This window comes from Perkinsus marinus (assembly GCF_000006405.1).
Source record: "Perkinsus marinus ATCC 50983 genomic scaffold scf_1104296964286, whole genome shotgun sequence".
NCBI lineage: Eukaryota > Perkinsozoa > Perkinsida > Perkinsidae > Perkinsus > Perkinsus marinus.
Window position 1 is genome coordinate 66,799 of NW_003204723.1, and position 10,058 is coordinate 76,856.

Genomic DNA, 10,058 nt, shown 5'->3' on the forward strand with positions numbered 1-10,058 from the left:
TGTCGGCACTGATGAAGCACTAACTGTGGTTGAGGCTCAACAGTTGAGTCAGCATTGGACGGAATAAGACTTACGGTGTTATTTGATTCATGCCGAAATGGATGTGGTATTCGGTGTAGTTTGGTCACAACAGAGATCGCGGAGATGGTGGTGATGAAGACGGTCCTAAGGCTATGGGAGGTGAAACTCCTGTGAAATTTGGTCAGTTTATCGATGCCTTGGCGGATGGTTCGAGAGCCTGATCTCAGAGCATTTGGCGCTCCGTTATGGTCGGGTTTAGCGGATGCATCACACCAACATTGGATCACTATTGGCAAGCTCGATACCCCGTTAAGATAGATCTGGTGCTTTCTGAGCTAGGTGACTGCCGAAGGTGAGACAGATGACGACAATACTGTCCTACATTAACTGTATTACAAGTAGTTGCGATGCTTCCCGATTGATAAATTGTAATGCGTTAGATGGTCTATATTGGTCGATGTGAGCCTAGCTGGTTTGGGAGGGTTCTGCAAAAGAGGCGGAGAGATTATATCATGATTGTCTGACCTCCCAGATGAATATGAGTGTTGCAAATTTGGTGCTATTATAGGTGACTGTCGGTGGCAGTCAGTTTGGGACCTCTTTCTCTTTCTGGTAGCCATTCGGATGTGGTCAAGTCGGATTCCTGGGAGTGCGGTGATTACATGAGTCGGCCTTACACTGTGCGGTTACGGGCAAGTGGAATCAAATCGGGTTTGCTCATCTGCCGGGTGGTGATAACCAAATAGTAGGTAGTCCCTCAAGGCTACCGGAAGGCAAATCGACGGCCTCTTGCTTGAGACGGGTCTCGAACGATTTGTGAGAAACGAGAGGTTTCGTTTTTTTGGTTGGTCCCCTAAGGATTCGCTCTCCTGGTTGAAATGGAGACTCGAGTTGATAATATGGAGTTGCATGTTGAGATGCGCCGCCAGTAATCGGCAGCAGTTATCCCAAGTGGTAGGAAGGGTTGACGACACGGAGTTCGCCACATCTACTCGTTGTACATACTTTAGACAGCTTTTTTTAAGCTTCTGTTTCGGTTGGACGGTTCCTGACAAGCCTTCACTATTTCTAGAGCCATAGTTCCTATAACACGGAGCTTCGGGTAGAGCAAGCATGGTACAAGATGGTCTGATGTGAGGCCGCCTCACTGAGGCGGGGGATCACCTAAAGAACGAGGTCTATCGTCATCCATCAGCAACGTGCCTGGCGGGATCGGATGAGTAGCACTCATCGAGTGCAAGCGAGAGAATGCTACTATACTACCGCGTCGAGACCATCAGGATAAATGACTGAAGGCAATGTTTCCAAATAAATTCGCACTTTCGACATGAAGGAAAACAGCATGGCCTCGCGGCATGATCTTATACAAGACGATTCCCCTTCTTTTTCGGTCTTCAGGAAAATGAACACTTTTTCGAAGGACCTGTCGCGTGGCATATAAGAGTCAAGAGCCGGGAAGATGTTATGCGTTACCAGGAGACTCCTGGTAGGTACCTTACTCCTGGCAGGAGTAAATTACACGAAATGCAATGTTTGCGATGTACGATGTAATTGCTATCGCAGTCGTCCCGTTGTGCTGATCTTCGTGGGTGGACATGTGTTATAGAACTCAAATCCCCAGAGTTGGGTGAAGATCTCAATAGTATTAATTAGTGATGACTGATTAGCAGCCGTTTCATTATCATCATGGGCGTGCGGTACGATAGATACTTGGGCGATCTGAGGACACTGGGGCGCCGGTTTGTTGCTACTAGTTGCAACAGAGAGGAATAGAAATATATCAGACAAAACGGAATTGAATATATACTTATTATGTGCCGAAAGTGTGAACATCGCCCTAACACCAATCAAACGTGATGCTTATGATCGATCGGGAAATAGACAAGTGCACCCTATGTCACGACACTGAAAGGAAGCGTCCCTGAACTCATCATATATATGTTCCGGAACTTCGCACCAGATGCTACACGTGTCACAGGCAATCCACAGCCCAGTAGATAGATGAAGGGGAACGACCGATCTCTGGATTTCCGGCAGATGAGTGGTCTCGTTCTCACCGAGGAAGTGTCGTGGTGGTGACAGCTGTGGAGGGTTTACCACCGAGTGGTCCTCCGGGCCAGAATTGCCACTAGCTGGGCTGCTCTTAACCTCCAACTTCTTGAAGTCCTCGAGAAGCTCCACCGAGAGATGTGCAAGTTTCACACGGGAGAGATGTACCTTGCCCATAGGCTTTCCAGATAGACTTTCGATCTCGGCGATCTGGTCAGAGCTGGTAGGAGCCTTGTAAAGTACAGGACCGACCCATCGGGGAGACAACTTGGAAAAGCCCGTACTGGCCTTAATCCAGAGTGGTGTACCAGCTTTTAGAAGGGTGCTCTGGTGCCGTCGTCGGTGTTTGCCAACAACCTTCAACTGATTCTCGTAGAGAGTGGCATCGAGGTGCCGATGAAACTCGTCCATCGCGGCGTGGAAGGCATCTCGTCGATCTTTCAGAAGGGCTTGGTATGTAGTCGCCGAATGCAAGGGAAAGTCACCACTCTCACTTTCGAGCTTGTTGACAAAGATCTGAAGCTGCTGGTTCGGACGGTGACCAGAACATTTGGGAGGCATCTGTGGATTGTAGGTGAAGGTTAAGTCATTGGGAGAATGATAGCCGAACTCTTCACATGCTGACTGGTTGAGGACGAAGGCTACCGCTGGCAATAGTTCATACCACGGAGTAGTTGGCGTCGTGGGGTTGCGGCGCTTCTCCTCAAGTTGAATAGCTCGTATGCTCGACCACACTTCTTTATGGACGCGTTCCATGTATGCCTGACGGAACGGCGCATAGCTTATACCAGGAAGAACCTTCAATCCCACAGAATGGGCGAAGGACATGACCTCAGCGCTACAAAACGACCGATCGGCGTCGCACGTGACGAATAGCGGGAAGCCGAAGGTCCAGCAGTAGGATTGCAGTAGGCGACGAGCAGACAAGGCACTCTTGTCAGGAGATAGCCCAAAGTAGTTGAAACGCCTCGACGGGTCATAGATGTGAAGAGCATATCGGGGTTGAGGATCCTGTCCTTGGTAGGGAGCCTGTTCCTTCTGACTCACTGGGCCCAGCCAATCGATAACAATAAAGTTGTTCGCACCGAAGTCGCGAGATAACAACTTGGGAGCGGTGTCAGGGAAACTCCCTGTACCCTTGGCCATCTGACACGCCGGACAACTCTTGCAGAACGACCTCACATACGTGGAGAGATTCTTCCAATAGTAGCGAGAGAGCATGTAATGGTACATGTATTTACTTGGTCTATGACAGAAGAATACATGGACCATGCTCAGTACTCGATTGCGGGCCTCGGATGGGATATATAGGGCTCCATCTGACTGTGAGGCAATGTGACCGACCTTGAGCCGCAGCACTGCCTGACCATCCTCTGACTGGACTTCGAACGTAGCCTTCAACCTCGCACGTTCGTCCTTAGGCACATCCTTGACAAGGGACTCAAGCAAAGCTTTGTCAAAGTTCGAGTCGTCCCCAGTGACGATACGTCGACAGACTGCTGTGAATGCGTCCTTCTGCTGAAGACTCACGACATAAGAATAGATGTCACTCTCAGTGTCAGCGTCAGGGCTGGCTGCAAGAAAGACAACGGCGTCTTGACCAGGGTTGTCGAATAGCTGTGCCTCGGTGCCGAGGTCAGCGTGGCTCAGCGTGCAACAGACATGGTCGACCTCCCTCGAAGCCTCGTGTTGGGACCGTACCATTTCAACCCACTGCTGTGCAGCACCACGATCAAGCAGGTGAGGGTCGATACCACGCGAGTAGGGGTCTGCCAAGTTGTGGGAACTCGGACAGTGTATGAGATGGGTATGCCCAACACCATTAGGGCCAATAGCACATACAATTTGACGGATAAGTCGCACAATACGATTGGTGATATTCCACTCCCAGGAAGTCCATCCCTTCGGGAGCTTCTTTGCCGCCTGACCATCCTCCATTCGCATAACCTTCTCGACTCTGGCCTTGACAATAGTGGAGTCGGTGCATAGATAATAGTGCCGATGTAGCGAATGGGGAAAATATTGCATATGTGCGCAGAATACTTGCAGTCCCCATAAAAAGGCTGAGGATTCCTTCCTGACGATGGAGTAGGAGCTCGAGGGGAGAGGCGGAAGACGAGCTGAACACAGATACGGGTTGCCGACATCTGTGCCCGCGATCACCATTCCGTAGCCCGACATAGCCGCATCCGTATAGAGAAATACTGCCTCGCTTACGTCAACATATCTCGGGACACTGCACGTGGTGACAGTCTCGTTGTAGAGATGGAGTAAGGAGCATGCTTGATCGCGGTCTCCAGGTGACAATCTGGAGTCCATTTGCAATCCTGCCACAAAGCAGCACCGTAAAATTTTCTTGAGCTTAAGAAGTATCCACGACGCATGGCCCAGGACGTCATAACAGGTGTGGACAGCGGATAAGAGGCCTCGTACAGTTAACGTCTCGCTAGCATACAATGACGTGTCAACAGGTCTAGGGAGGAACTCATCTTTGGCCGTCCATATAATACCCAGGCCTTCGGCAACTGTAGGGTCCCAACTTCGCTTAGTCTTCTTTTCCGAGAAGTGCTGGCCTCTGGACTTGGTCACCTGGCCATCCTCGTCGTACATGGTCTCGGCCTCACGCTGGGAATCCGCTGCCACAACATAGTCATCCATGTAACGGCCCCTGGCACTATGATTTAAGTACGAGTGGGTACACAGGGCGATGCGCTTCTCCATAGTGTTCTTGAGCAAGTAATCACCGTCTTCTGCCGTTGTCGCCGTAGAAGATGCTACCCAGCTCGAAGATCCTCGGAGTAACCGTAGATTAGCATCCTCGACCTTAAGAACGGCTCGTCGCAGAGTTCTGGCGGCCTCACTCGGTCTCTGGAGAGAGAGCTCCTTAGGATGAAGACCGTGTCGTTCTTCAGGTGTTGCCAGGCAGGCTCCGTCCAGAGCCAGCTTGATGGGATAGGCTTTAGGGTCGTCTAATCTCCCGGTTAGTCGTGCTGCCGTTCTCTCATTTGATTCGGCAATCATGATGCTGCCAGAGAGCTGCAGGACAGCCGGAGAACCAGATATGCCCATTGCTGGACCCAGAAACTGGAAGTACCGATAAGTAGGGGTGTCTTCTTGGCCTTCAATGTTGGCTAAGACAAATGCCATGGTGAGCATTGTACGCTCTGGAACCCGGCAGTTGAGAAATGCGGCCTTTAGGTCGGCCCAAATACAGTATTTGTAAAGCCGACTATAAGCGACACACTCCCATGTACCACGATCTATGTTGACGCCTGCCTTCTGCGCTTGATTACCGACTCTCCAGTCGAAGACGGGTCTCACCGCTGTGCATCTCCCAACCTCACCATCTGGAGTTTTCTTGCCCTTGATCACCGGGAAATGGGGAGTGAAGTAGGCTTGAGCTGTAGGAGCTTCAAGCGGTTGGATATATCCGCGCGATAAGTACTCTTCAAAGGTGTTGGTGTAAGCGGATAGAAGACCTCGGCGCTTCAGGGACTTGGCGAGCTTATAGGCATGACTCTTGGCGAACGCCAGGTTCCCATCTGTAGGTGTAAGGCGATCACTGTCCTCATACCAGCTGAAGTCGTGGAGGAATCTGGTACACGAGACGCTGAACAACCCATCCGAATCCAATTGTAGCTCATCAGCGTATGTGCCTCGGAAGCTACAGTGTGGATTGTCAAGAGCTCGTTCGAGTGGGAGAGCCTCCTTGAGGTCCAGCTTGTTGCTGAGAAGCGGCAGATTACCGGCTGCAGTAGCGTATAGCTCGAAGCTATAGTCATCATCAAGACCACATTCTGTGAAGGTCGAGTCAGCCACGGCTCCCAGGAAGTTGACAGTGTCGAAGATGCAAAGTTGTGTGTCGCATTCTATGCTGGACACACAAGCGATGATGTCATCGGTGTCGGCTCTTGGGAGTTCTTGGGGGCGTGTCTCCTCTTCACGGACCAGTGCTTGCTCGGGGTCAACGCCGCTATACGCGTGTACACCAGAAGCGTCGAAGGTCATGCCGATGCGGAGAGTCTTCAGGCCCTCAACACCAAGCAGAATAGTCGGAAGCAGGGTCTCCGGGCAAAGAAATCGAAGTCTGTGGACGTCATGTGGCCTCTTAGGGGAGCTGACTGAGACGATCGCCACTCTGTTAGTGGGCATGATCTCACCTGATACCCCCACCGCTTGTATAGCATGCTCGCCTTCTGGTTTGAGCCACTGGACACAAGGCCCAAGTGCCTCTAGGATGGCTGGCTGAGCGTAGTTGTACCCTGCTCCCGAATCCAGTACGGCTTTCACCGTTTTGGCATGGGGACTCTGACCGATGACAAGTTCCGTGCAGACCGGACCGGAGCGGTTAAAATGTAGGGTGTCGTGCTCTATCTGGCCGACGTGGAATGTCATGCTCAACGAGGAAGGATCTTCGAGGGCAACGAGTGGTAGATCTGGGCTGAATACCACATTCGTGGCGTTGCCCTTATTGCCAGGACCTTTTTTATGCTCGCCCTTCCTGATATCCACTAGGGAGTAGGGGCACATACCAGACCGATGCTCCTTGGACTCGCACCTTTCACAGCTCAGGGAACCGGCCTTCTCAAGCTTGCAGCTCGACACGGGATGCCGAAAGCTTCCACATCTACAGCGACGATTCTCTTTGTGAGGACGTTCTTCGTCGCAGGCCACAGTCTGGTGCTCGCTGCTGAAACAACGGAAACAAGTGGCCTTTACGCGAGGACGATGTTCTGAGGGACTCTCCTTCGTTACCGGTGGCTCCTTAAGAGCTACTGTTGTGGCAGCTAGGGACGGTGCTACCGCATTTACCGAGGTAGAGGAGGACGTTGATGTCGCTACCTGGAACGTCGCTGGCCACCGTGTCGGCTGCGATGGAGCATCAGTTCCCGGTTGACGGAGATGGCCCAGCGAAAGAGCCTTCTCTTTGACCCTTCTGATGGCTTCTTGAATGTCCTCATAGGAGATGGTGTCGACACATTTCTTCAGAGATGAAGACAGGATCGTTCCCACAGTTTCATACCACCATGCGTTATATGGGCTGTTCAAGTTGTTCCGGACAGCCGCATTGATGTGAAAGGCATGTATCTGCGCACCTGAACCGTTTCCCTCGTAAGCCAACTCCAGTAGGGCTCGACGAATACCATCCAGATAAGTAAATATGTCAGCCTGGCCTTGTTTCTCACCGAGAACCTTCTGTATGAGAGCAGTTATATGGACCGTCTTACTGTGGAACTTGTTCAAGTATGCGATTGTAGCTGACCAGAGTTCGCGGTGGTAGGTGTAAGTCCTCGTGTCTTTGCCAACTGCTGCCTCTCTGGTGGCTGCTCGTTTAATCTCTTCTGATAGATCTCCCGAGATGGCGCTGGCATGGAACGCTCTAACTGCCTCTGGATGGTCGATAGTTCGCCATTCTTGCTCTACATGTTTACTCCATTCCCTCAACAAAGTGGTCAATGCTAGACGGGGATCTTCTCCACCGATGAATGGCTGATGGCCTTTTCTGCGCCAGCTGTTGCCAAGGTCTGTTGTCCCCTTGAGGATGACTCTCAGCTCCGACTCGTTGATCCTATCCGATGGGACCACCATAGAGTTAGGCACATTGTAAGGGTAATTGTAGTCTTGAAGTGTTGGTTGTTTAGAGTCAACAGGGCGATAACCAGAGTAGGGTGGTTGATAAACCGGAGGTGGAGCTACATGTCTGGAATGTGTGTGTAGTCCGCCTGAATAGGTATCTGTATACCGGTAGGTTGCTCTCTCTGGCAAATGCTCCTGTTCTCCGTTCTGATGAAGTGACGGGGCATAGCTTATATGTTGTTGATGGAGTTGTTGAGGGACATCGGCCTCGTAAGTTTCTCTTCGGATGCCACCGGGGTAGAACACACCATAGTCAGAAGGTGATTCTGGCGGAAGGTTACCCTTGTGGTATTGATCCTCTCTAGATCTTCTTGCCGTGATGGTCTCTCTAGGGGATTGACCACCGCGGGGGACGAGATGATCCGGTCTTAGAGAACGTTGTTGTGGAACATAGCCGGGGAACGAATAGTAGTCGCGCCAAGGAGGAGGTTGCTCTTGGCCTTGATCTCCATCGTCTTCTGGTTGGGCTCGTCCATATGGCCGAAGCTCTCGCGGGAGGTTCAGCGGTGGTGGGGAGGGAGGTCTTCCAGCTAGTCGACGCGACGCTCGGCGGGGGTCATCGGCCAAAGGTGCCTCTAGATTGGCTGGGTCTTCACTCCGGTTTCCTCCAGCTTCGGGTGCTATGGGGCCACCGTTGTCGCCTTGTTGATTTCTCGGATGATTGTGCTGATCTTCGTGGGTGGACATGTGTTATAGAACTCAAATCCCCAGAGTTGGGTGAAGATCTCAATAGTATTAATTAGTGATGACTGATTAGCAGCCGTTTCATTATCATCATGGGCGTGCGGTACGATAGATACTTGGGCGATCTGAGGACACCGTTACTATGCCGCAAAGTTTGCGGTCTACGATACTCCCCAGGAAAAATCAATTGGAGGAAAACCGAGACATCAAAATAAGGGCGCGCGCGAAGCGCGCGTTAGACCCCAAGGAATCTTTCCTTGGTTTCCTCAATCTTTCCTCATTTTTTCCTCTCATTATATTCATCAGTAATTTATCGCCAATAATAGTGTCATGTGATTGCCCAACCGTGTCTGAAACCCCATTACAGCAACTTTCCTTTCGATGCCAGGATGATTTGCAACGGCTGCCAGCTTCTCAATATGCTATTCAGCATCACGTATGTACTATCCCATCGCGTACAACATCTTTGCTTTAGCCTGAGAGATAAAATCCAGCCTGAGAGCCAGAGTGAATTAACGAATCTAGAGCTCACTTGACAGCATTCTTGATCCTCGACAGTTTATTCTCGCGTTGTTCTTGCTTTTCTTCATGTACCCCACCAGTCTGCTACAGGAACGGACTAGCAGAGGACCTCTGCTACCTCTGCCCGAGGTACTGAGTCTAGCTCGCTTCCAGATCCCACTGCTTCCTCCTCGCGTGTCGGTCTCGATATCTCCTCCAAACTTAGCTTGCTGAGCTCTATGACGCCGACTTTCCCATCCCCGTAAAGCCCGTCGTTCACACAGAGTTGTAGCAGATGGCTAAGACACCCGATGGAAGCATACCCTTCATCACCCCCTTGATTAAGAGCCGATATACAGTTATTGGCGGAGTCGCTGGACCATAATACGGATCCGCTCGGAATCTCGTATAGGTCGCATATCTGAGAGCATCGGACTACATTGACAAGGGTGAAATTCACCGCGCCCGGTGAACCTGATCGTACCAACAGAGTCCGTTGAACCGCGAACCATCACGACAGGCATGAGAGAAAAATCACAGAGCAAGCACATTGTTGACATTCAAGCATTTCAGTACCTTCTCCAACTCAATAGAGATCGTTGTTCCTTCTCCATTTTCTATTGCTTGCAGGGCTACAACGACAGGTCTTGCTTCAGCTTCAGTTGAACTATTGCGGTGGAGGTAGTTCAACACAAAACCTAAGATCTTGTCACCTTGTCGGCTATCGGACCAGCCGTCGAAACTCATCTGATTGAGGCCGTACGGAACAAGTTGAAAGCCATTGCACTCACTTGTATAGGCCTGGGATGGTCCTTTAAACCCTTAACGAGCATTTCCCTTCTGTGATTGGCCAGATCTGACGCTCGTGTTCTCATCGTTTTAGCGCACACAATCTCTTTGCGGATGTCGACCTTTCTCCCTCTCTTCGCAGAAATATTAGCTACATCTTGCAGCAGATTCATGAAATCTTCGTTCTCACATAGAATGAACGGGTTCGCTGTCGCACAGATGAATTTGAGGATTGATCTATTTAGACGATCACGGTCGTCCTTCGAGAGCGGAGTATCATCTGCGACGAAGCCTCCGATTTTCAGCTGTCCACCATTCAATGGCAGCTTAGCAACACATTTATGTCTCTTCAACCCGCTAATATTGGCACCAGGCAT

General features: G+C 50.9%; 2 protein-coding genes across 2 annotated transcripts; both read right to left on the reverse strand.

Annotated features, from left to right (window-relative positions):
* Positions 1-1,881: 1,881 nt before the first annotated feature.
* Positions 1,882-7,659, reverse strand: Pmar_PMAR025736 (gag/pol/env polyprotein, putative; the record flags this gene model as incomplete). The annotated part of the gene is made up of 1 exon (XM_002770661.1): positions 1,882-7,659. The coding sequence occupies one exon, from the start codon at positions 7,657-7,659 to the stop codon at positions 1,882-1,884; it is 5,778 nt and encodes a 1,925-aa protein (XP_002770707.1).
* Positions 7,660-9,635: 1,976 nt separating this feature from the next.
* Pmar_PMAR025737 (hypothetical protein) lies at positions 9,636-10,058 on the reverse strand (the record flags this gene model as incomplete). The annotated part of the gene is made up of 1 exon (XM_002770663.1): positions 9,636-10,058. The coding sequence occupies one exon, from the start codon at positions 10,056-10,058 to the stop codon at positions 9,636-9,638; it is 423 nt and encodes a 140-aa protein (XP_002770709.1).